General features: G+C 34.5%; 1 protein-coding gene across 1 annotated transcript in view; it reads left to right on the forward strand.

Annotated features, from left to right (window-relative positions):
- The window catches only part of MICU3 (mitochondrial calcium uptake family member 3), a 52,096-nt gene that overhangs the window by 15,369 nt on the left and 9,125 nt on the right, over positions 1 to 27,602 (forward strand). Inside the window, exons 3-13 of the mRNA XM_032685157.1 lie at positions 73 to 104; positions 850 to 928; positions 4,444 to 4,491; positions 5,822 to 5,904; positions 10,009 to 10,080; positions 11,365 to 11,403; positions 13,772 to 13,867; positions 19,301 to 19,401; positions 20,836 to 21,007; positions 25,723 to 25,831; positions 26,778 to 26,935. Coding sequence (XP_032541048.1) covers positions 73 to 104; positions 850 to 928; positions 4,444 to 4,491; positions 5,822 to 5,904; positions 10,009 to 10,080; positions 11,365 to 11,403; positions 13,772 to 13,867; positions 19,301 to 19,401; positions 20,836 to 21,007; positions 25,723 to 25,831; positions 26,778 to 26,935 — 989 coding nt within the window. The remainder of the gene's footprint in view (positions 1 to 72; positions 105 to 849; positions 929 to 4,443; positions 4,492 to 5,821; positions 5,905 to 10,008; positions 10,081 to 11,364; positions 11,404 to 13,771; positions 13,868 to 19,300; positions 19,402 to 20,835; positions 21,008 to 25,722; positions 25,832 to 26,777; positions 26,936 to 27,602) is intronic.

The raw sequence follows: 27,602 nt of genomic DNA on the forward strand, positions 1-27,602 counted from the left end.
CAGTCTAATTTTTATGACATCACATTGGCAAAACTAAATGCTGTGAGCTCATGACTTTGTCTTTTGTTCCAGGTGCTAAAAAGTGGCGATCCCTTTCAAAGCAGGTGGGCATTAATTCCTTTGTGTCTTATAACCATATATTTTGATAGTTACTTTCATGTATGTAAACAGAGTCACAGGAGAGTTTAATTTCTTCATTGTTGTCACTTCAGAGTCAGTGGAATCCAGAATCTCTAAGATGCTTTAGCAGTTGTACCTGTTATTTACTGACTTCCTCTAGCCTTTGGCAGTTCCTTCCTCAGTCCATATCTGCCTCCTTTTCTTAGTGTAACAGGTATATCCCAAACTGACTGAAATGCCACTCTCTCCCTTTTTGTGGTCTTTAAGTGCCTCTTACTTTTTTTTTCCCCCCCACATTTCTATAACTGCAGAAGCACTCTGTTTCCCTGTATTTTAAGGAAAGTACATTCATATTCATGGGTGAAGTTTGCTTTAGTTCAGGCTGAGTGTTTTAAAAGAACAGTTGCTTGGATTTTGTATGAAGACTTTACTGAAATGCAGGGAAACTTATCCTTGGCTTCACTGAATATGATCAGTGGTGAGTAATTCCAGTGACAAATACATTGCATTCATGCAGATGAGTAATACTTGCAGTAATTGTGTGTGCAAAATTTATATGGTGCTTGAGTTCTTTCAAAATGATTGTGGTAACTGCAGTTAAATTAACTGGTAATTTGCTTGCAGTTTCTTGTCTTTTATATTGTTTTCCCAGAATTTACTCGTAATGTGTTGACTTCTTCATTAAATATTGAACTATATGCTTTTATACTTTTAAACCTTATTTTTTAGGAACTGAATCAGATCCTTATGGAGACACCACCAGTTTGGAAAGGATCATCCAAACTTTTCCGTAACCTTAATGAGAAAGGTGATTGATGAAAACTTATTTTCCTGAACCAGATTATCACTGTATTAATTTGTTGTGGTTAAAGTGAAGTTGTACTTTCATATGCATCACAATTTCAAAAAGATAAAAAGTTTGTCCTTGCTTTCTCCATTTTACAGCATGGAAAAATTCCTTTTAGTCTCTACAGTGTTTTAATGATGCCATCTTACAGCTAGCCTCTTCAGGTGAATTTGTGTCTTAGAGTTTGTTAAACTCATGTTGAATGTTGCAGGTTCAGTTTGTTGCAATGAATGGTATATAGACAGAGTATTTTAATAAAGACACAATATCTTTTTTTTTTAATAAGTTTGATAATATGATTTATTTCCAAAGACAGTAATGGTATTGTATATCACTGAATAAGCATTTTGTACACAACACAAAGTGACAGTTTCAGAAATGCTATATATCCCTTTAAGTTCTGCAGATGAGGGCTTTGATAGCTTTTAAAACTCACACTATTGGTAAGTGAAGAGCCAAGAGTCACTTCTGGTCTCCTCTTTTTTTTTTTTTTTTTCTTAATAAGCTCTATCAAAACTTCAAAACCAAAAATATAGAGTGTAAAAAACAATGATGGCTTGTACAGACATTTAATTTATGATAAATTATCTGCATATTTATTTGCTTATATTCAGAATGGCAAAGGTCTGGTGGAGCGTTTGAAACATTTTTAAAAGCAGCCACAATAAAGACAATTTATGGATGTTTAAAATAAATATGCCAGCAACAAAATTCCAATCAAATGCAGCTCAAATTTTATTAAAGGACTAAGTAGTATGAACCTGCCCTCACAGGAGGATCCTAGGCTTGAATCTCTAGTGCATGAAGGCACTCACTTTTTTTTCTCAATGTGCAGCCAGAACTCTAGAGAAGCAGAAATTGGCACATCTTTGCACTGTATTCCCATGTATTCCTTTGCTCTAGGCTGCTTTCTATATAGTCTAGCTGACTTTTGAAATATCAATTGCATAAAAATTCAACCTCAGAATCTCTTAAATCAATACATTATCAGTTTTAAAAAAACATGTCTGGATGTTGCTTGTTAAGCCTGTAATAAAATGTCTGCAATATGCACAGCCTTGATTCAACAGTATCTTACTCCAGTTTTCTGCCAGAGAAGTTCTACAGAAGTTGATGGAATTAGGAGGACTCAAAACTGTCATAATAAGCTGGCAAAATTAGTAATAAACTTTAGCAGTTAGATATTTTTTCAGCATGCTTTCTGAAAAAGTGAGTTCTGTTGTCCAGTTTTATACATAATATGAGAAAATACCATGGGTCTTAGGACTGATAATGTCATTCAGTAAGCCTGTGAAAGGAATGGGAATAGAATTCAGCTCTCCTTAATTCTAATTTAGTTTTTTTTATTATTATTTATTACTTTACTCATTTTATTTAAAACATGCACATACGAAGCAAGTAGCAAAAGCCTATGTCCATTTATTTTCCCTTGGATTTCTTTAATTCAGATAAGCCACACAGATTTATGCCCACTGTCCTTAAGTTTTATTATGTTTTATCCTCGAGTGCCCTCCTTCTCTTCTTTCTGACCATAGTGTAAGCTTTTCTTCCCTTCAATCATCATGTCAGAGCCTCTCTCCCATAACCCTCGGAGCAATCAACCAGAACTATCTGTCTGCAGCTACAATATACCAGTACAAACAAAAGGAGAGAATGCTTTCAAGGCCTTGTGTATTGCTCTCTTCATACTGTGATGGACTACTTGACAATTGCACTTTCTTTCTCTGTTTTACAACAAAGATGGTGTCATCAAAAAGCCAAAAATACATATTTACATTTATTGACTGGTCATTAAAGAAGGTTTTACATCACTGAATGAGAACCTTTGAGGTATCTGATTTCTTGATAGCAGGTCTTTGAAAACTAATTTCTGCAAGCTGCTGTATAAATCAAGAAGATAAAGCATAAGAGCTGTACTATTTAAATACCTTTATTTAATCTTTGCCAGTCTTCAGTGTGGAGCTATGTGTAAATTGAGGAAAAGAGTAGATGGTATTAAAAATGCTTAGTAACTTTCCTAACTAGATCTACTAGTAGTAATAAAATCTTGGTTGTGAAGACTTAAATTTGCTTTTGGATCAAAAGATGGGAAATGAAGTATAACGGAAGTAAAATCCACATGAATGATACAATGTTTTGAGTTTTAATTGTACAGATTTTTCAGTGTAAAAAAAAGTTCAGATGACTATTTGCACGGTTTGTCACACACTCAGTTAAGTCAGATTTTAAAAGATATTTAAAAATCCAAAGATTTGGCTGTTTTTGGAAAAACTTTTGCACCTGACTTGGACTGAAATCAAGGAGACAGCCAGCAACTTTTGAAAATCCCAGCTGATAGACATCTTTACTCTCAGGCATCCAAATACTTTGGTTTTTTTCTCTTTTGAAATAGTCTAATATTGTGGACTGACTTAACACTTCTGGTTTTGGAGGGCAGACAAAATCAATTTGTTAGAAATAAGGAACATGTTTTCCTAGTTCAGCCTCAAAGATCATTGGAGCTAAGGGCTTTTGGGGGAGCTGCAAGTCATTGTTTTCAGTTCTTACTGAACTGTAAGATGCTTCTCGTTGTTGCTGCCGTGGGCATTTTGAAAAGTTGTCTCTTTTTGCCCCTTACTTCAGAGCTAGAAAAGCACAAGTACAGCTTATGGTACCAGACATAGTATTTGGGGATTGACTTCAGCTCTTATTTAAATTTTGCCTTAATCGCTTCTGAAGAGAAAAGGAAGTGCCATTCCACACTGTGATTCCCTTTTGACATCTTGTAAAAGATGAAAAGCCTAGAACATATTCCTTACAGGTCTTCTGAACGTAGAAGAAGAGAGAGTACAAATGTCTTTAACAGGCTTTAAAAATATTTAACAAATTACACTTATATTTACTAAGAGTTTTAATATGAATTTCTGGTAATTATTATGAAAAGGTTCATACAAGGTCGACTTAAAAGCCAAAATCTGTGCTTTCATAAGTAACACGAGACCAAGTTCTCTGTTAATATAATGCACTTAAAAACCACATATTGAAGTCAAGAACTGTATTCAAATGGGATGTATCAAGAGGGAGCACTGTTAATGTTCTCCAGGTAAGTCTTTTCATACTGTTAGAGAGTGTTGTCATGAACTATTGGTGGGGTTTTTGCAAAGAAAATTTAATAAATCATTTATATTAGCTTTTAAGAATCTATCCAGCTTCTGTTTAATGAGCCATTCTCCACCGACTGTAGTTGTTTATTTGCCATATTTAATGTACTCCTTCCCTAAAATACTAAAAAACAAACAAAAAGCCCCACATTCCAGTTCAATATTTTAGACAGATAACTCATTTAACAGGTTGAATACAATTATATGCACACAAGTATGAATATGCATATACACACGTACAAAAATTCTCCTTACACATAGATTTAATGGTTTCAAGTTTAGGATATAAAGATAAAGTGAAACTAATATGACATAACTTTTTTTTTTTGTCTTCAGGTGTGATATCTTACACAGAATATTTATTCCTCTTATGTATTTTAACAAGTAAGTATTTCTGGAGAAAAAACCCTAAAAGATTCATTACAAATTTCTACTCTCTGAATGTGTTGCTCTATGTTAAAGTATTCTTACCCTTATCCCACGTATCCCAGTATTGAAAAAACTATATCATACATCTCTATGTCCATTTGAACCTCTTTTGCCCTAGTGGATTCTTGTGTTATGTTTATTGAAATGTTGAGGAAGCCAAACTATACACTTCAGCTAAAGCCCAGTTAAGAGCTTAAGTTTATTTTCTTGTTTGAAATTTCTATAAAATTTCAAGCTAAATTTGCTGACATTCATAAGGGACACTGAATACAGGGAGAAGAGAAGGATGCCCATTATTACTTGTTTGTTTCATATTAGTGCCTGATAGGTAACATCAATGAGACAATAATAAAATATAGAGTATTTATGTTAGAAAACACTAACAAAATTGAATAATTATGCTTTTATCACCCATAAAACTGAATTAGAATAGAGTTAGACTGAACTGAGCCTGATGGAGACTCTGTTTTGATATTTTGAGATGTGTTTTTTGGGAAGGAGCAAAGAGTTTTATTTTTCTTTCATTTGTATGTAATTAAACCATTTCTATTGGATTCATAGTGGGTTTTCATCAGACATGATCTGGATTCCTGTTATGAATCAGAGCAGGAACTTGACCCTAAACTCATCTCCAACTCCAGCTCAATGGATATTCTTCTGTTACTTCTTTGTTACCTGGGTTAACTTTTGGCCATAATTCATCCATATTTCAAATCTCTGAGTGTCACCAAAATGTTGCCTAAAGGCTTCACTTCCAGTTACCTTCAAAATTGCCGTGTTTCAGAAATAATTTCAAATTCTAACCTGGTCTCAAACTTCGATGGCTCTAAGCATGTAAACAAGAAAATGCTGGATGTCTTTCTGCATAACATTTATTTTGATCAGAAGCTGTTGGATCTTGTAACTTTTCTGCGAAATCTTTAAAAGTGTCTTTTTAAAACACTGAGTTTTAATAGAAAATGTATTTTCTACAAATCTGGTTTTGTAACATAAAATGGATTCTGCCTATGAACAGTCTTAACTATCTAACCAACTATTACTGTGAGATATTATTCTTGGATATTTCATGTTCTATTTCTACTTTTGTGAGCACGCATTCTGGTGGCATAACACGGGTAATACTGTTTTACAGATGGTACGATTTGCATTTACTGTGTACACAAATGTACTGATGTACATTAGTTGAGGGTATGGCTTTTATAAATGGACATTGAATAATTCCCTAGAGTTTTATATTTGCTTTCTTTCTAAGTAAATAAATAATTGAATGGGTTTTTTTTGGCAGAGCCACATGCAGGTTTTAGAATTGCTTTCAACATGTTTGATACGGATGGCAATGAGATGGTGGACAAAAAGGAATTCTTAGTGGTACGTATATTTTCAGGTTTTGAAGTAATCTTGAAACAAATGTGATGTCAGTAGTTATGAGCATACAAGCTATTCTTCACTGAGTGCAGTTGTTTATTTGCCTTATTTAATATAAATGGTTATTGTAATGTAAATTGAAAATAGTAGCTCCTTCTTACAGTGCATGGATGTGCTGTATATATTGATTTTTTTAAGCTTAATTCCAGTTTTTATTCTGTATCTTTTTAATTGCTTCTACATTCACATATAGTTAGGCTGTTAAACTAATATAGCTGTATCAATTGTCAGCAGAGTTACTTAATTGCTATAATCATAAGGGACTTGCAAAAGAATCTTTTCCTGGGAGACCACTTCACTTTGCTATTCATTCTGCTGATAATTTCAAGTAACCTGAAAATATTGACTGACATAATGGGACACTATCACCTGTTTTGGACAAGATTCGTAATTAAATAAAACATATTGTACATATATCTAGTTCAGGTTCTCTAGAAACTAACATCTAAAATTTTGTGGTTAGTGGTGTAAACTGCACAAGGTCTTTATTTTTTACTGAACAAGTACAGGTGATTAATAAAATATATACAAGAATCGAATCAGATGCTCGTAAAAAAAAGACATTTGCAGAAGACATAAATTTTATCTTCACAGAGTTTTGTGTAGTTGAGCTTATAAATAAATACAGTAAATACACATGAGAAAAAGTCCACTGCCACACTGACAAAGATGGAACAAAATACAAAGAACGAAACAGACACATGGAATGTATTTAAGTGTCTGATCCCATTTTATTTAAAACAAAGACACCCTAATTTCCTGTGTGCAGTTTCATAATTGATTGAGATAAACTATGCTAACCTAAAGAAAACAAAAATGTGAAAGAAACTGTGCTTAGTTTTAAGGACTGAACTTCTCTCAGTTCTCCTTTTCAAGGAAGTTACATCTGAGGTCTGGGGGCTTGTTTTCTGGTGACATAGCTTAAGCAGAACAGGTGTCATTTATTTTGGAAGGTGAAACCACTTGCAAATTGTGGCATGCTGATAACTTTTTTGTCTTCTAATATCAAATGTACGCCTCCTTGTATGTGCTAATTTCCAATTGGAAGAACAAAATAGCAAGCATTGGATTAATTAGCAAAAGGAAAAATAGATGAAGAAGAAAAAAAAAAGAAAACTTCTAATGATTCAATAATACAGAATGTAGTGGAATGCTAAAAACTTTTTTTGTTTTAAAAAAAGGACTTCAATCACAACAGCTAAATGGGAGAAAATTAAAGCAGGAGGCTTCATCTTTCAGAAACTAATGCTAAAAATGAAATAAAATAAGCATGTGAAGTGGGAAGTAAGGACAACATTTAACTATGGATATTGTATCTTTCTTTCTAACTATGTTTTTATAGTCTCCTTCACATCCTGCTATGTATTTACTGTCTGTCATGGTCCCTGGCAAAAAATTCTCCTTATACATTTTCTCTTAGGAGACTTGGTGCATTAAAAAAAGAAAGGAGAATTTTCAAACATTAGATATACTGTCCTCCACCTATGATTGTGTTTAACAAATTCATATAGATTAAACCTGAGCATAACTCTGCTTCATTAGAGTGTCAGTGACACTTAAAAGTTAGTTCAAAACCTGTAAGTCAGAATGGTAGATCTGAAGTGAAAAAGATTGAAGTAGGTAGGTAGATAGATAATGTTTGTGTAAATAAATTTGAAAATAGCAGTTGAATCAGTGATGCTGCAACTGTGATAGAGTTGACCCCAGAGCATACATTTGGCTTCTGTACTCACTTTGAATTAGATGCGTCATACCCTCTGTGCCTGGAAGCAGGAGGCTGTTCAAAAGATACCATTTGAACTTGGTCCAGTATTTGCAAAGTATTTATCCATAGATTACAGGCAACTATCAACACAAAATTGGAAGTACAGTTAATACTATTCAGTTTTGCAAACAAAGAGAATTTAAAGAGTTTTGTTTTGGGATCACATGTTGGGTTATTCTTGAGGAGAATAGTACATGTAGCGAAGAGTTAAAATTCTGTTAATTTTTCTGTTAGCAGCTTTAGTGTTTTTGTAAACTAATTCCATGGTGTTTGTGCTTCCCTTTTTGCTTATGTAATAGGGTTGAGGTCAGGGAACAGAAGGATTGTGTTGCCTTGTTACAGGAGATCCTGTTTTTGCTGCCTTCAGTAGTCAATCCCATTATCCTGTTTCAGACAATGTTCCTATGAAAGTACTCCTAGACCCTTTTTGAATTCACTTCTTTACTCGCTGGTATCCTATAGCACCCTTTCTGAACAAAAGATCCATTTCCAGAAGTTTAGCAAGGGCTTTAATTATGTATGCAACAGAATCCTACTCCCTTTGCCTCTGTGGCAGGGAAAATACATCCAAGGATGCATTGCTTTTTACCAGTCTTTTTTTGGTTTTTCAATTACTGCCACTCTTCGCTCCTGCTCGATGGCGTGTCACTTCACTTTTCACAAGGGACTTTCTTTCTACTTCTCTCTCTTCATTTAACTCTTTTCTTTCCATTGTTCTGGGTTGCAAACTGTGTAATACTCTAGGCCATACAGCTAGATGTCCTATCATGACTCTTTCCTTGTCAGCATAAGTTACAGTAATTTGGACGTGGAGCTTTGCAAAAAATTAGAAAAAAATATCAAGATCTGTAAGTTTATCCATACTCAGAAATAGGTATAGTGATACACAAAATATTCTGGTCTGTATTTGCCTTATAGGAAATTCCAGAACACTGTAGTCAATTTTAGTAATTCATAACATGTTTATTATAAATGTGTTTTGCTACTTAATCGCTAAATGTTATATTCTTTTGTTTCAATATTGCATACGCCTGCAGTAAAGCTTACTGATCCCCTTGTCTTAGTCATCTGCCTTCTCTGAAATAGTGATATCCTGAAATTTAGTTTGGAAAATTTCCTTGCAAAATTTATCGCACACACTTTATGTTTCACATTCCGATCCCTGGGGAGCTGTGTGGATGCCATTACAGTATCAGGTTTTATCAGACTCTTGGTAGGTAAAATCAGGTCTTTGAAAGGACTGCCACAATTGTGTCTGTATGCCATGGTGTTTGATTCTGAAAATACCATATTCCAGATAGGAAGAATTTGTCAGCTGCAGTATTTATTCTTTTTCCAGCCCACTTAGAGGGTAACAAATGCTACAAGTGACAGTACAATATTTTCACCTGCAGTTTTTTAAAAACTGAATTTTACTGGTAGAGATCTAGGTGATATCATAGTTAATACTGCACTCTCTTGCTACGAAGAGTAAACACTGTGACACTTTTTTCCAATGGTTTGGGAATATTAATAGGTGTTACTATAAATAAAAAGATCTAAATAAAACAGATACTTACAAAGAAAGATAAGTACAAACCAGTTCATACTCTGAAGACTTTACAAAAATAAATATGCTCAAGAATCTGTGTTTGAAATCTTGTATTTGAGGTTTTCTCAGAAGTCATGTTTAAAGCTCTTAATGTTGAGATAGTTGTGAAAGGGGTATTTTACAAGACCTGAAGGTATTCTTTGAACAGACTTGAAAAAAAAGGGTACTTGATAAATTACTCTTGAGTAGTAGTCTGTTGCTGCTGAAGGGGAATGTTTCACCGCCACCAGGTGTTTCTACCCCTCCCTTGTGCCAGCAGGAGTTAAGAACTGATCAGGTTGGAAACTAACAGTATGAAAAAAAGATTGATCCAGCTGACAGTGTAACTACACAGATACTAATTAGTACCCAGCAAGAAAGAATGTGCCTTGAGGTGGTGAAAAAGGCTGGAACTCCCCCTTTTTATATAGGTCAGATTGGCTAAATAGGATGTTCTTAATATTGTGCTCCCAAGTAGAATTGTTAGCCTTCCGTTGTGGAAAAAAATATTTCCTTTTTCCTTTCTGTAGGATGGTTTAAGTCACAAAAGAACATAAAGGCATGACTATGAACAATAAAACATCATTGAAACACCACTCTTTTAGTAAAGAGCTACATTTTAATCCTGTTTGTAGTTTCCTCATGATGAAAGGTTGTTATGCATGTGAAATAGCCTGAACACTAAATATGAATAAAATGGTTTGGTTTTTAGCTCCAAGAGATCTTCAGGAAAAAAAATGAGAAGAGAGAAAAACGAGGAGATGAAGAAAAACGTGCAATGCTGGTAAGTAAAATCAGAATAGTTGCATCTGGGAGTTGGTTTACTTTCTTCAATGTAGGACAAAATTGTGTGTGTGTATATATTTCACTAATCACTATTTTTTTAAACACTAAATTCATATTGTTAAAAGAATATGCATAACCTTATATGCAGAAAAAAAGCATTTATCCTAAACTGCAGTTACTGAAAAAAAAGTAAGTGTATTATATAAAGGAAAAAATAGTGTTTAAATATGGTTATGACATGTTACGACAGTACCAAAGGTTGCATTTGGCGTCTTAAATCTAGGGAAAAGTGAATAGTAATGACCCAGTGAGAGATCTTGGTGACAAGACCAAGACTTGTGCTTTCATAACTAACTAAAGCTGTTCATGTAGACATACTGGTCCTGATGCTTGTTATCAATAGAGTAGTTTTAAAAATAGATTATGAAATATTACAAGTGAACTTAGATTTTATTTTCAAATTTAAGCCTTTACTAAATAAGGCTTATGACCAATGCAAAATATTTTCAGTTATATATATGAATCTGAATAGATTTTTATGGAATATTGGATGCTCACATGATGTCAAATTTGCGTTTCTTATGGACATAAGAAAGGTAAGTCAGAAATAAATGAGACTCTGGTGGTTTGTCTGAAGGATGGCAGCAGTAGCAGGTACTTATTTTACTGCTGGAAAAGCAAAAATTGGGTACAAATGTCTGTAAAGCCCACAGCAGAACAAACCACGTTCATTTGCAATTTGCATATTTATGGAAAAAATTCTTTGCTATAAGAAACATTTTGACACATGCACGGAACTTCTCACAGTGTCCATTGTCCTTTTGCAACTGTAGATGCTTGATCTCAGTTCTTTGTCCCTGAAATCATAAGAATTTTGAATTTCAAGAATTAATACTTTTTAAACCTTCCCACCCTCTCCTGCTCAGCTTTTCAAAATGCTAGGTCAGTTGTTGAATCTCACACACACTGTTTATTTTGACAAAAGGAAATGTACACACAAGGGAAGAGCTTTTGGAAAACATAAAGATTGCAAAATTGCACGTTTCTCCTGAGAGTAATTTCTACAAATCTGTACTTCTCTTTTGAAAATTTGAAGAATGAGATTGAAAATAAACCATTTTTTCTTCACTGTCATTTTGCAAACAAAAAACCAAAAAGACTAGTAATATAGAAAGTAAAGGTTTGCTTGTCTTAACCTATTTTGTTGTCTTTTTTTTCTCCCTTCTTTTGTCTTCATTCTGACGTGTGATACTTGGCTTGGCCCATTTTTGCTGTATGTCAGCGTCTTCAACTTTATGGATATCATACTTCTACTAACAGTGTATGTACTCTAATTATTTTCAATCGATGCAGTCTTCACCAGTGAGATAATATGCTATAAGAAAATTTACTATATTAATCTTTTTCATGAAGTAAATTACTTCTGCTAATCTGTAAAAATGCGAGGGATCTTCACCTGTGTAAAAGATTGTGCATGCTCATTGCACACATTCTGAACAGGCAAGCCTACACGGAGGAGAGGTCGTTCTCTTTATTTATATATGAAGGAAACAGTATTTTTAAGAGAAAGTTGAAAATACATTTTAATAAATTATAGACTTGTTTTTAATTAATGTATGTAAATTAAGTCATCCTGCATGAGTCAGTTGATTAAGCTCTGTCTTGTTTCCTTGTGTATAATGTGAAGTAATAATTAGTCAAATGAATCCTTTACCTCTTTGTTTCCCCCAAAAAGGGAACCAGAAGAGAGCTTTCCTGTTTTTGTGCTTCGCTTACAGAACAAATACATAAGAACTCTAGTGTTGAACTAGAACAGGATTTTACAGAAAATAGTCCCTGTATTATGTAGGTGACAGTAAACTTCAATCATTTTTGAGAGGTGGGAGAGAGAATCAGCAAGAGAGAGATCTAAGGTTTTTAATGTCTTCATCTTGACCTGATTAATTTTTGGATCATGGCAGAAGTAAAACTGTTTAAAAAAACACCAGATTGATTTGATGTTTAAATAGAAGAATTAATCTTGTTTTGGTATGATTATTGTGATATTCAAAGTGAGGGGATGCAATCTGAGAATTAGATGACTAGTGAAATTCCAGTTTTAAAATTTGTTTCTTTATACAATCACTCAGAGAAATGTGCAGATTCATTTCCTGTGAAGTTGAAACAAACAGTTTGGGCAATATGCAGGAATGAATTCTGTTGAATTAAAAGATGCAGTTGACAGGATGTTGTGAGAAAAATGTAGTAGAATATGTAAGGCCTTATGATTCAATGTATTTCAGATCAGGCCTTACTGCAGTGAAACATTCTGTACAGTGGTTAACATATTCTTGTGCTGCTGCCTATTTCAAACGGAAACCAAACTAGTTAGGCATTCTACTCATACAATAATTTTCAGCTTTAGAAAAAATCCTCCTTCTAGACCCCAGCCATGTCCAAACACTTTATCAAGATGATGCCCAGGTGTTCTCCATCTTTTTTTTTGCCCTCCTACTACCTGAATGGAGATCTCCATGCAAAGGAAGCTAAGGTGTATAGGAATTCACAGTATCCAATAAATCCCCCACCCCCAAAATTGATATTTTTGGGGATTCTATTTCTCCTACTGAAACAAGAAGTGTAGCAGCCTTTTCAGTTTCCCTTGATGTCCCAAGGATTTGAAGATGCTCAGGACCAAGGAGATGCAACCCTAAAATTCTGAGATAGTCCAACATGCTGTGTTGGGCCCTTCTCCTCACTTTGTCTTACAAAACAATGCTAACTTTTTGAAAAGTGTTGAGGTCTATAGACCATAGAAAGCATCGAATGATGTTTTAAATGGGATAAATATTTTAGTATTTTCATTTGCAAATTCTTTCCAGCCATGTTCTGGTGCATACTGCATTTGCGTCTAAGGCCGCTTCAGCATGTATTGCATGAGTGCTTTCACTGGCCAAATGCCAACCAGAACATGATAATTATGATGAGATGCATGTAAATAAAATAAAATGTGCACACCCAGAAGTACTAATTCCATTGACTAAAGTAAATCTCCAGTAAGAGAACAAATTCAGTGAATACTTAAGATAGATAATTACGGAATTGTATGCATGAAAGAATGAGCTGCTGTTTGTTCACAAGACAAGGTAAGTTTGATCATCAGACATGCAGAGTGTTTTCCTGATAAGTATGTTACTGTTGAAGTTGAACTTATTAGGCTTATTAGTTGAACTTACTGCCTTTCTTTATTAGTGCAAGGATGTCATCCTGATTTTTGGATGAAATTATTTTTATATATGGTGATATTTATATTTTGATCAAGGACAAAACACATTTCTTAAGTATATAAATTAATAATTTTTGGCAAAACAGAATTATTAGAAAAAACAACGGCAAAAAGCTGAGTTTAAATGGTCATTTTCCTTTTAATAAATATTTTAATAAATATTTTCGCTTTATGCTTTCTCTAATTTATTCTGTTTGGGAAAGTGGAGTCTGGTGACACTTTTGGTACCACCAAGAATAATAAGCAAGTAGCTGTGATAGACCAGTGTTCCTTTCATTGTTATGTAACTGGGTTGAAATTTCTATTTAGAAGCAAGAGAATGAAGCCATGCTTTTGAAGATCAGTTGAAAAATATTTTAAAGTTTATAAGTGTTTTTTCTATTGTTCTTTGTTTTTCAAACAATTGTGCTTCTTGAAACTGCAGGTTCTTAAAACAGAAGGAGAGGACCTTGTCCCCAGAAGCTATTGGGATACTTTGAGACGTAGCACAAGCCAAGCACTCTTTTCGGACCTTGCAGAGGTATAAGACAACCTCTGTCTCTGGTCCATAAACAGACTTCTATTTTATTTCTGTCCTGATTATTTTCCTATTTTATGCACCTTGTTTCTTTTCTTCCTTTTAATTACTTTGGTTTTTAAACCCGAAAGTTCTCAGATAAAATGCATTTGATTCTGTGCAGTTCATTAACTGAAAGTTGTAATTTCCAAGAAAAAGCAAAGTTACCTTTTGAAAGAGTTGGAAGATGAAGTCCTCCTCAGTCCTCACTATAAGAAGCATTTTCTAACACTAATAGTGATGGTATTTCACAGTTGGAGAAGTAATTTCAGAAACTCTGCCGTTTAGACTTGGTCTAGTGATATGACAGCTTTAATGAGACTTGCAGCCCTTTAAGCTTTATGTCTTTAATGCACTTTTTATATATGTTATCTGAGCCTATCTTCACAAAAAGTATCATGCAAAGATTGTTTTAATTATTGGAGAAAACCAGGAATGTTTTAAGGTAACCAAAACATTAGTCAATAATTTTTCCATAGTGATTTAAATTCTAATAATTAATGTTTCATGATCTGCTTCCAGATAATTGGGTAAGACATTTATTTGTATCGATCATTTCAGAGGTCAGAAAACTAGATCATTTAGGCTTTTCTGTGCCCCATGCAGTGAGAGTGATTGCTCTGCTGGTTGTGGCATTAAAGGACATAGAGCAGCTCTCCACTGACTCTGATCTCAAAGTCCAATGTTTCCTAAGCAGGATCATAATGAGAAAAGAACCAGGAACTGAAACAGACCTCCAGGGTAAAACAGTCTTTTTCTTTGGTTTGTAAGCAATGTGTGCTTTTTATTAAAAGTAGTTAGTGTTTTGTCCCTGCTGTTCCTCTGCAGAAGCTATTGAATAACCTGACGACTTCAATGGACTTACTTCTAATTTACTGATAGACCTTTTATACCAGTCTGTTGTTCCTTAATTTTCATAGGGCTTTTTCTTCTTTAGTGTTAATCTTCTTACTCGTAGTTGTGTTTATAAATGTAGTCAGATCCCTCAGTTTTAATTTTCATAGGCCAAACAAAATAAGGTACTTGATTTTTCTCTTAAGGTAAAACCTACATTTCCCAGGTATCAAATAGGCCTTTTCTGTATTTCTTTCTTCTTGCGTTCATTTGACCTTGAACAAACAAAATATAGTTTACAGAATTGAGTTTTATAACAATATTTATAGGAATATTCGTAGTAATAACACATATTGCAATAAAGCAGTATACCCAGTCTTCCTTTCCTTGCTTTACACTGATGAGATCCTGAACTGTTAGTCCAGTTATTAGTCTTTATTTATTCCACCAAATTTTAAAACCCAGAATATCAGTGCTCTTGTCCAGTCAGTTGAGAGAGACAGAGGGGAGAGAAGGCTGCTCTTTTCATTGACCATTTACAAAGCTTGAGGCATTGAGTTTTCAGAATGAACTGTCATCTTAATCTACAGTTAGCTGGCATGAATTCAGTCCCAAGTGTAGATGGATTTACGTTTGGTAATGTCTACACACATTTAATTTGAAGAGAGAGAAGTTTTTTAATATCTGATGCCTCAGACTAATATCTGTAACTACAATGTAATTTAAGCTTAACAGCTGCTATGCTCAGCATCAATTTCAGTTCTCTGTAAAGTATGTAAAAAGCCTGTTTGCTCACTTGTAAATCATTTTATGAAGCAAACCCGTGTTCTGCATTTTCTCCACTGACAATTTCCCACTTCTCACCATATTCATCTTTGTCTCGTTTGGTTTAATTTTGAGTCAGCTGACTTTCATCCATATTCTTATCTCTCCCAGGTCCTCTTGCATCTGAATAATACTATAGCTTTTGTAGTAAGAAAGTGGCATAAAGCTCAGTGATACTGGAGTCTGTGTTGTTTGATAGGCTTTTGAGAAGGCTATGTGTAAGCTGAAAAAGAGTGTAAATAAGGTTTGTTGCTGTGGGAATCAACTGGAAATGTCTCTTTGGGGAGAAAAGTTATTCATCACTTCTAGTTTCGTTCCAGGACAGTGTGCAATACTGTTTCTGCTCTTACTAATTTAATAACTACACCATCCTGTTGGAATATACCACTTAGCACTGAATTCAGTTTTTGGGTTTATTCCTGAATTACTAAGTGAAATTGAAAATCAGCAGATTATTTATCAATATTTAAAAATCAAGAATTTGCAGTAAGAAAGCTTTTAATAAATAATATACATAATTATCAGAATTGGTTGCTACAAGTGGAATTAATGCTTGTAAAGTGTTACCTATTTTTAGTCAACTGTCTTTAATCACAAGCTTGAAATTAACTTCTCAGAATATAAAATGAATAGATTTAATGCACTTCAGGTTAGGAAATTGAGAAGATGTTGCTGTTATGCAGCAAGTCAATAATGTGATTGAAACACTTATCTCCTGTTTGTCTCTTTACCTGTATTTGTATTATGGTTAGTGTAAAGGTAAAATTAAATCAGCAGGATTTTATTCTCATTTTAATGACTGCAAAATGTATTTGATCAAAATTGAGGCTCATATTTGTGTACATGGAAACAGGTGTGGTCATTAAATTTTCACTGATCTAAAGTAAAGAAATCGTTTTATCATGAACAGTAAACAATAGCTTTAAATGATTAAGGCTTTTGGTTTTATCCTTACCATGTAAGAGAGCAAATTTATTTAATGCTATCAGTGCAGAAGGAGCACAGGAATACTTTTCAGTTGCCTGCAGTTCTGCAGAGAAGCATACTGGGTTGAGTTTCTGCAGTGACATTTTTGTTTGGGGTTTTTTCATTTAGCAAGGCCAACCAAATGGGAATTGTGAAAAGACTTAGAGATTGTATTTTTTTTTAAATGGTTCTTTAGATATGGGCGAATGCAACCTAAGTCTAAAGTTTTGAAATGTTTTTGCAAGATGAAAGGCTGTAATTTAACATTTGATATCTTTTCAGTGTACTTGAGGGAAATTGTTTGAATGTGCTTAGGGATTTAATTGCTTAAAAGACATAAGAAGTCAGGGTATCTGCATTTCAGTATATTGTGTCCTGTAGTGGAGGATAACAGTATTAAAAGACAAATAGTGATTACTTTTCTGAATTAGTTTGCTCACTTGAAGAGCAGAGCTGCCTTAATTGAAGGGCATGAAATATCTCTCTATCTCTATATACGCTGTCATCTTATTTCTCCCTGGAGAAGAATATGAGAATAAAGAGGAAGGTAGGGTACATGAAATACAATCTTGAGAATACTAAACTGATTATACTAAAGAACAGAAAAGTCTCTCTCATTTCTTTAGATCTTGGATGGTGAAAGGAAAGGATTTGTGTTGTTACTGCCTCATGTTTTCCCTTGTTGTTGATATGTAAATACTCTCTTAACGGATATTGCATTTTACTATTTTTACAAATCAGTATGTAAACTTTAAATTAATATAGTATATTTCTGAGATTGTAGATATGAAATGGTTTTTCTTGGTACATCATAAAATGATTTTTCATGATGTTGAACTATTGCATATTGTTCAAAATTTCTTCCTGGTTTCTTCACTTGGAAGTGGAATTTCTCTGTCTTATAAATTTATAACCTCTTCAGTTATGAAATAAAGTCAAACTTACAGGACTCTGAGTGCAGCTTACAGGTTTATACATGCAGATCTTTATAAAGAGTTTTCTATACTTATGGTAAATCCCATAGATTTAGAATCTCTCATTATGGTGATTAAAAGTACTAAAAAATTAGTACTTTTAAATCTCCCAGATACTTACTGTGTTCCTGTACTGTGCATTCTGTTTGGTACTGTAACACTAGAGTCATCAGAAAAACTTCCTGATCGGTGGTAGCTTGCCTAGGAGGAGCAGAAACTACTGTCTCCCACTCTTTGCTTTTCATAAAATCTTGTCTTTATAAGAAAAATGAAAGCTCAGACAGAAGTTTCTCTCTAAGCAGGTGCAGTAAGGTGACTAAGTATATTACTTTTTATATTTCAAATGTTGGCAGATGCCCATTAATTTCAGAAGGTCACTGCCATGTTGGAATACTATGGCTTAAGAGCCTTTTGTTACTGAATTATTCTTCTAGCTCTTCAGTATATCAAGAGTTTCTTCGTAAAAGAAGTAAAATCAATGCACATAAAATGAAGTAAAATGCATGTAAAATGCATGTAAAATAAGTAAAATCAATGCAGTACACAATAGTTAAAGGCAATGAATATGTAGTAAAAAAAGTGGAATGCTGTGCAATCACTATACGCGGGTGATAGTTACTTAGGTTTGTTTTGTTCTGTTTGTTAGTTTTCCGTTTCATGTAAACCTCTGTTTACAACTCTTGCAATTACAAATGGTCGAAATCAGTTGGCTTTCTACTGTAATTCTGGCTTTCAAAGTTTTCTGTTGCTTATTAAGGAAAAAGTATTAATACATGTTCAGAAATTCCTGTCCTATGCAGAGAGCACATTGCCTGCAAATGTGGAACATTCTTAGGAGAATGAGTCAAAATATTACTTCATTATTGTTTAGCCTGAAGAAGAGGAGGCTCAGGGGAGACCTCATCCCTCTCTACAACTATTTGAAAGGAGGTTGTAGCCAGGTGGGGGTTGGTCTCTTCTCCCAGGCAGCTATCAGTAGGACAAGAGGGCACTGTCTTAAACTCTGCCAGGGAAGGTTTAGGTTAGATATTAGGAAGAAGTTCTTTACAGAGGGGATAATCAGACGTTGGAATGGGCTGCCCAGGGAGGTGGTGGATTCACCATCCCTGGAGATTTTTAAGATGAAACTGGATGTGGCAATAAGTGCCATGGTCTAGTAACCACGGCAGTGTTGGATCAAGGGTTGGACTTGATGATCTCAGATGTCCTTTCCAACCCGGCTGATTCTGTGAGTCTGTGATTATTTCAAAATACCTTATGATTCTGGATTTTTAAATATGTTTGAGCAATAAAATTTAAACTGTAATATAATGTATACCTAATTGATGTGAGTGGTTTTGGAACACAATCCCATACTTAGTACTGAAATAGAAAATAAGAGTATATGAAGTAACGTCCTTTAATTTCTTTGTAGTTGCGTAGGAGAAAGGAAAGGAAACTGTGTACAAAGGGAATTATGCTTATGGTTTATCTCAGCTGACAAGAATTTTTTTTCCTCATGAGTTTCTGGCTTTATTTTTTATGTTTTTTCCCCCTTCACTGCAGCTTCCATTATATTATTTTGTTCATTTAAGTATTTTCTACTAAATGCAATTAACAGCTAATGCCACTTTTGTGTGAAAATTGCATGGCAAAGTTAATGTAATGGATTTTAATACTAAAATCTTTTTTAAGACGATGAACATAAAATATAAACTCTTTCAATACAAAGGTCTATTGTGATGATAGGCATTCTCAGATTATACTTCTGTATCTGATCCAATCATGGCCTTTAATTTTTTTTATTCTAATTTTTAAGCGTGCTGATGATATTTCAAGTTCACTGTCAGATACTACACTGCTTGTACACTTTTTCGGCAAAAAAGGAAAAGCTGAACTGAACTTTGAAGATTTTTATAGGTGAGTCTTTATTAATTCCCTGTAAAAAAAATTTGCATTGTTCTTCTAATTAATGTGTCTTATATTACTATAGGATAGCTTATGCAGGCACATTTATAAGGTTTATGTTCCCTTTGTGTGTGTTATATATAAAAAGAGCAAAATAAAACAATAATTGGCCCAATAAAACAATAAAAAGTCATCTTCTAATGCTGCTACGTTTGCAAATTTTGTTAGCACTTGTGTGCATGATTAGTTTGGGGTGGAGAGGTTATACCCCAGCCCTGTCCTTATGGGTATGTACGAACTTTTTTTCTTGGTTTTGATTTATTTTTTATGCAAAGATTTTCTGAAGATACCATGCAGGCACCTTAGATCAAACTTCTTTGGGTAGAAGTGAAAACACAGTGGAAGCTATTGACTTAGTTATGCCAGTAAAAGTAGAATTTAAAAATTTAAAAATAGAGTGCCATCAAAACAGAACCATAAAACTGTGTGCTTCTGGATAATTGAAATAGATACAGTGTTTGGTTATTGCTCCTTCAGTAAATGCTCTCAATACCTATTGTCTTTCTAGTTATCAATTAGCTATGTATTCCAATCAATTTTTATTTTTCAAAATATTTTGCCTTAAATGAAAAGTCATGAAAAGTATTCAGTATTTCACAGAATATTAAAACTGTATCATCAAGTCAAATCATGATGTGAGTTCAAAATAAAAAGCAGAAAAGAAGGTAATTTTTCAAAAGGCTAAAATGTTAAAATGCTACAGGTTTTGTTTGACAATCAGATGAATGTGAGCTCCCAGTGCACTGCTGTGACCAGAGAGGTAATTTCCCCCTTGGTTGTATGACTAGGACATCAGACAGAATCAGGGAAGTTACATTTCCTTTTTGTAGGCAGCTGGTATTATACTTGGTATCCAGTTTTGGTCCAGATTATACTGAATAGGTTGTTAAGTTGGGAAGAGTTTATAGAAATATCATGAGAATAGTAAAGTCTTGAATAAAAACAAATAAAAAAAGGTTAGATTTAAAGATCTCATCATACTTGGCTTGCTAAAAAGACAAAGGCAAGGTTAAATTGCAAGCTGTAAGTAACAACACGGGGAATATATGTTGGGAATTAATTTAGTACCATGATGGAATTTTGACTTTAACATATACAAATAAAGATCAGTGACCCGCTGAAGAAGAAAATCAGACAACTAGAAACTAGAATTAAATTAAAAATATAAGTATTAACTAATTTTAATCCTTACTAACATTTCATCGTTGTGTTAAGATCATCGTATTGATTAGAAAATACATCAACATAGATAGATTTACCATCTGTGCTGCAAAAGGAGAACTAATTTGCGTAGTGTTACTTGGTTCATATTCTACCAGTCTTTTAAGAACATGAACAATAGAAATAGAAAGTATGACTCTTTCTTCATGTTTGTTTGTGCTTCAGATTTATGGATAACCTACAAACTGAGGTTCTAGAGATAGAGTTCCTTTCCTACTCTAATGGGATGAACACAATCAGTGAGGAAGACTTTGCCCATATTCTTTTGAGGTATACAAATGTGGAAAATACATCAAGTTACTTGGAAAACATGCGCTGCAGTATTCCTGAAGAAAAGGTAATTGTTAGCAGTGGGCCACAGCATGCAGTCCCATTGTCACTAAGATGAAAACATAGCCTTGTTGGACTGAATGAGATTCTGTCACTGAATTACTTAGTTCAGGATTTTATACTGACTGTAAAATGTGTGTCTTGTTTTTCAGATTACGTGCTGAATAAAAAATTGCATGAATAGAAATAGCATAGAATTGTGTTCCATAGGATTTAGCTAGTAATATTTTTGAAGTTTACATAAAACATAAAAATATAGTTTAAATAGCAAAAACCATACAGCTTTAAAGAACAGTTTTCTAGCAATGAAGTATTTAAAAAACCCTTTCTTTCTTACTACTTCTTTTTTGCACTACCATTGGAGTAGCACCTCTTCAGAAATAACACTGACACCTTTTATCTTATTGTTTTATAGTCTTAATAATTGATCATTTGTGTATAATTGTTGTTGGTATGTGGTTAATATTAGTGACTGAAGAGACAGAAATGATAATATAAACGGTAAAAGACATGAGGTAGATAGTCCTTCATTTGCTTAACAACAAATGTGTCATCAGAAGTGTATCTGAGAGAAATGTAGTAGTAACTCTGCATCAGTGATAACCAATAGGATAATGTTAAAAGTAGCCCTGTAAATAAGGACTGTTTGGGTATATTCTGTTTGTGTTTACAGAAGGAAATCAGATTAATCTGTCCTAGAAATCTAACTCTTCAATAGCTATATACTTTAATGGCATTGACAGCAGAGCTCGTGAGGAAAAGTAATAAATAGGTTTGGACAGGTTTTTTTTGTTTTGTCAATTTGAGAAATGAAATTGTAATTTCAGTCTTCACAGTAAGAACAGACAACTGACCTGAAAGAAGCACACTCAAAAATCAACAATTTTCTGTTCAGATATCTGGATTATCTGACTCTTCCTGTGGTTGTACAGCAGTTAGGGCCACTGAGAGATAAATACAGGTGGGGAGTGAAAGGGGGAAGCAGGGTTGTCTCTTTTGACCAGATTAGGTGTAAGATGCAGTGGTAAGATTGGTGTCTGTTCCTGCTTAGTGACCCTTTCTGAGTTCTTGGTCTAGCCACTGAGGCGTTCAGTTCTACCTACCATAAAAGGTAGTATTCAGAGCCAAGATACTGCAACAGAACTGCTAAAAAGCTTTATCTGTGTGGTTCCGAGACAGAAATGTGAAAAAAACCCAAAACCACATCACTCTGGGGCTCGTATAGCAACAATAATACAAGTATCACTTGGAAAACTGAAAAATAATGACAGTTGTAGGTATAGAGAAATATTTTGAATGGCAAAGGTGAAGTTAAGTAAATACAAGTACTGACACTTTCTTTTGAACACAAGGAAGTATTCTTTGAAGGTTTTCTAAATCTTTCAATGTCACTGTTCTGATAGCAAGTATTCCACAGTAGTTTCCTCTTCTTGACTTCTGGTGGGGCCATCAGTTAAGGAAAACTTCCATGTAGAAAGCTGTGTCACTTATTCACAGGTTTGCTTATGCTGCATTCTGGGAATATCCTGGCACAAGACCAGTGCCATGTATCCGTATGTCATATGCTATACCTCCATTAGGTGAAACAAGACACTGCTGTTTTTCATAGCTTTGTATCACTGGCTCAGTAACTGTGCTGTTAGTACAGTGAAAAAAGTAAATCCCTGTGGCATCTCTTATGCTGGCCACATTCTCATTTTGAGAATGGGATTTTGCCTCTTATTGCCATGGAGGCACTGTTCATGTGTTTGTACTTTCTTATACTTGTAATAACATTATAATTTAAAAATTATAAAATGTGCTCTCTGTTTTATTACAGTGATATGCTGCAATACTAATACTAACCAGAGGATTCCATTTAGAAGAAAAATTAGTTGAGTCTGTAAAGTAATAGGCAGCTACTCTCACAGTTAGCGATGTTAATCTTTCAGGGCCCTGTATGAAGAAGCTCCTAAAGCAACACAATGATCATTTGCCATATTGTAGACACATTAAAATATTCAGCTGGCATGCTGCCTGCTCTCAAGATGCTTTCCTCCTTTTACTAACTAGATGCCAAGCAGCGATTAATTTAAGCTGGCATCTTGAATTACTACAGATATCAGCTCCTGAAGAAAGGCTATGTATTTTTAGCAGCACTGGTGTGTTAATATGAGTTCTCCTTGCTGTAGTAATATATAATCTGTCCACATAAATAAAAAGTTAGCTTCCTGTTTGTCATGGTTTAACCCCAGCCAGGAACCAAACCCCACGCTCACTCCCCCACCAGCACGATCAGGGAGAGAATTGGAAGGGTAAAACCGAGAAAACTTGTGGGTTGAGATAGAGACAGTTTAATAGGAAAAGCAAAAGTCATGCATGCAAACAAAGCAAAACAAGGAATTCACTGCTTCCCATGGGCAGGCAGGTGTTCAGCCATCCCCAGGAGAGCGGGGCCCTATCACACATAACGGTTACTTGGGAAGGCGAATGCCATCACTGCAAACGTCCCCCACTTCCTCCTCCTTCCCCCTGCTTTATATACTGAGCTTGATATCATATGGTATGGAATATTCCTTTGGTTAGTTGGGGTCACTTGTCCCAGCTGCATCTCCTCCTAACTTTCCCTCCTCGCCAGTGTGGCAGTGTGAAAAAGGCCTTGGCTCTGTGTAAGCACTGCTCACCAGTAATAAAAACATCTCTATATTATCATCACAGTGTTCAGCACAAATCCAAAACACAGCCCCACTCCAGCTGCAGTGAAGAAAATTAACTCAGCCCTATGCAAAACCAGCACATTTTTACATACAAAATATTTTTCAGTATGAAAGTTCTGGCACGCTTACACAAAGATAATATCCTGTGTGAAAATACAAAATGTGTGGCAAATATGAAACGTTATTACAATTACCAGTTGAACAAAATAGGGTAGTAGAAAAGGAGAGATATAGTAGAATGCTGCGTGCCCAGCTGTCTGGGTGTAATTTTGCCTGACCTTCTGTTTCTCTTGTGTCCTTTGCTGTTTTTCCTTGAGAGGAAGTAAGCATTTATGATTGCAGATTATTTCAGCAGTACTTGTACAACTCCTAAATGAAGCAAGATATTTTCCTCATTGCTAACATGTTGTGGAGTAGGTACAGGTTAGCCATGGACTGCATGTGTGGCTCCTTTATCTCACTGTTCCATCTCCAGTGTCAACTCATGGCAGCAGTTTTGACCACGAGGGGAAACACAGAAGCTGCAAGAAGGCTTGTTTGTAGGAATTTCACAAATACGTGACAAAAGTATTCCAGTCCCAGAGAGTTTTCAGTCTAAACACAGTGCAAGAAATGGAACTTGGGCACATAAACTATTAGTGTCAAGTGCAATGAAACAAAAAAACAGTACTGGTAGTAGTAAATTAAGTTTTTAAGATAAAAATTTAAATGAGAATAAGGAGGTGGTTCTGCTTGTGTCTAAGAGAGTTTCCTCCCACTTGCAAAGGATGAAACAGAGAACAAATATGCTTGTTGAGAAAAGCAATTAATGGTGGAGATGGGTCAAGCTCTCCAAACAGTTTATAAACCTTTACTGGAATTTAGGTAGGATTACTTAAGCAGGGATTTACATCTCAACTGTGTGGAGGCCTATAAAAGTCTCTTATTATAACAATATTATGTTGCTCTCCACATTTTCCACAGTACTTGCTGTCTCATATGGGTTTACACCCAAACACTGCCATCTGCTCTGCCACAAACCTACTTTAGTATGTTTTCTGTGTTCCACCATACCATAATGACTATGTATGTATTTGAGGAGAGACACGGGTCAATATTTTAGTTAGAACAGAAAGGCTCACAGGTCTTTCCGTTGTCTTCAGGTTTATTTTCAGAGGCAAGTACTTAAATAGGATAAAAGGATAAAAGCAAACAGAAAAATAGCCAGAAATTACAGTTAAAGGAGTCTGTGGAGATCAAGGTTTGACAAAGAATGCCAACCCATGTTCAGAATGGCTGAGACTAAGAGGATTCAGATATAGGCTTAATTCAAAGTCTTAGTTTAAAGTTTCTTTCAAAATTGATTTAGAGATAGTTTATCAGGTCTTTGGATTTGTAGCTGAGAGAAGAGCAGAACAAATATAAGGAAAGAAGATAAAGTAAGCTCTTTTAACAATGTTTTCAGTGAAACTTTCAAAGAACATATTCTGAAGTCTGGTCAAAATGCAAAGGATTTTTTTAAAAAGCTGAACAAACTGCAGTACTTGATTCTTGGAGTATCAGCTGAAGAGACTTGTGTGTTTAAATCTAGATCTGTAAAAAATTCACCTTAAAGTACAGACTTAAGGTAGATCATGATATGTATTTGTGATTTCATTCAGTGTATTTATGTGAGCACATGCACTCACATATATGTAACAGTGGTTTGCAGGTTTTCAGTAGTAAACATACTCCAATATTGATACAAACCTAGGCTTCATTGTCAGTATTAAGTGTTGTGTCATAATAAATCCCGTAATTCTTAAAAACTGCCATGAGCAATGGAATAGTATTTTCAGCTGCTCTGGTGAGAATTGCTGTCCATTGCAGTTGCAAAGAGGAAAGACTCCAATTCTTTACTTCATTGACTTTTACTAGAAATCTCTTTTTTTTTTTGAATAGGTATATCTGTTCATAAATGAAGTAGACATATATAACTGCAAAGTTTGTTTATTCAGTTGTTTCTACTACTGATAATTCTTATGGTGCATGTTGTTCTGTTTTTTAGGGTATCACCTTTGATGAATTTAGATCATTTTTCCAGTTCTTGAACAATCTAGAAGACTTTACAATTGCAATGCAAATGTATAATTTTGCAAGTCGTTCCATAGGTCAAGGTAATTATTTATATTTGTATAAAAATCTCTTGATAACAATATAAAACTGTTGAAAAAAATGCAAAAATGTTTTGTAGTTCTTAGTTTGTACTTTTAATGTCTCCAGTAATAGGCTAAAAAGGACTCCAGCTTTGAGAGGAGAAGGTTCGGTCATATCATAAGAGATATTTTGCCAAGTCATATAAGTGGTGGATAAGCTGAATGCAGAATACTTGTTCATCAAATCCTACAATACAAGAGTTGAGGCACTTGATGACACTAGTAAGAGATCAGATTAAAGCAAACAGAAGCATTTCCTTACACAGTGAGCATCGGGAATCTGGTTTCTACAAAGGTTGCAGAAGGAAACAGTGTCAGAAGGTCTGAAGAGGGATTAGATTTTTTAAGAAATCAGTAAGTGGCTGCTAAAAGAACTAGGCATGTATGTACTGACTAAACTCCTTAATAAAATAGTTGTGATGGTTGGGGAGTGCAAGGTGAACAATATGTGGTCAGACTTGTGTGCTCTCCTCAAGTAGCCTCTTCATGAGTCTGACACAGTAACACCAGCATAGTCCTACCTCATGTGTCCTTTCCAAAAGATTATATCATTTTCTCTGTGCTGTATTCCCTGGGTTCTGTTTTGTGTCAAATAAATAAATCTATATGTGACATAGATTTAATTACAATATGCTCTTCTATGTTTGTTATTGCACGTAGTATAGTACATGAATTGTTATATTTTGTGTAAAATAGTTGATACCAATTAAGCAATGTCATTTTGTATCAGTTGAGAACTACTTGATTTAGAACTGTGAAATTCAATCCCAATTTTCACATTTTCTTGGTTTTTTGGTGTTTAAACGTGAGAACTCAAAAGTTTACTTGTATTTCACAGTATGTTGTCCACAAAGTACCATTAACTTAATGGGGTTTTAAATTTTTTTCTGTTGTTCTCCTTACGCAGATGAATTCAAACGTGCAGTGTATGTAGCCACAGGTGTGAAGCTTTCACCACATTTGGTGAACACAGTGTTCAAGATTTTTGATGTCGACAGAGATGATCAGCTGAGTTATAAAGAATTTATCGGGATTATGAAAGACAGACTCAATCGAGGGTTTAGGGTAAGGATTCTAATTTTTATATTTACCTTAGTTGACTTTACTACTTACCACTACTTTAGCATCTGTAGCACATGTAGGTTTTAAACCAGCAGTGCATGTCTTTAAAGACATATGTTTTATAGAAATACTGAAGCAGTCTGTAAGATAAAAACCTTCCCAAATTCTTGATTTTTTTTTTTTTTTGCTTAGAAAGCAATACATAGAGGACATAATGTACCTTTACCAAACCAAATCGGAGATGAGAAATCCTCTGCATACTGTCATTTCTTCTGTATTGTGTGATTAATAGATTAGCATTAAGAATTTTTACAAGGGTAGCAATTATGTCTGGGTTGCCTGCAGAGAAAAGAGAATTTGCCTCTCTCAAGCTCACACAATTTAGTTAAAGGTCAAACACTGGCTATTCTAAAACATATAAAATACCAAGTGTTGATAATGACAGTTGGAAAGAGTTGCAGCAGAAGATAGTTTTAATTTTCAAATAAAGAATCAGTGAAGTGGTGCTGAACAATGTTGTATTCTAGTTCAGAGTTGCTTTTGATAATTAAACCTTGCATATAATACATTCAATTATAATAAGCTAGAGGGCAGGAAATTACTTGCAGAAAATTTTCATAGGGAGCAATGGTGAATGTGTAGGCCTTGCTGCCCTCTTCAGGTTCAATAT

The sequence above is a fragment of the Chiroxiphia lanceolata genome, chromosome 4 (genome assembly GCF_009829145.1).
Source record: "Chiroxiphia lanceolata isolate bChiLan1 chromosome 4, bChiLan1.pri, whole genome shotgun sequence".
Classification (NCBI taxonomy): Eukaryota; Metazoa; Chordata; class Aves; order Passeriformes; family Pipridae; genus Chiroxiphia; species Chiroxiphia lanceolata.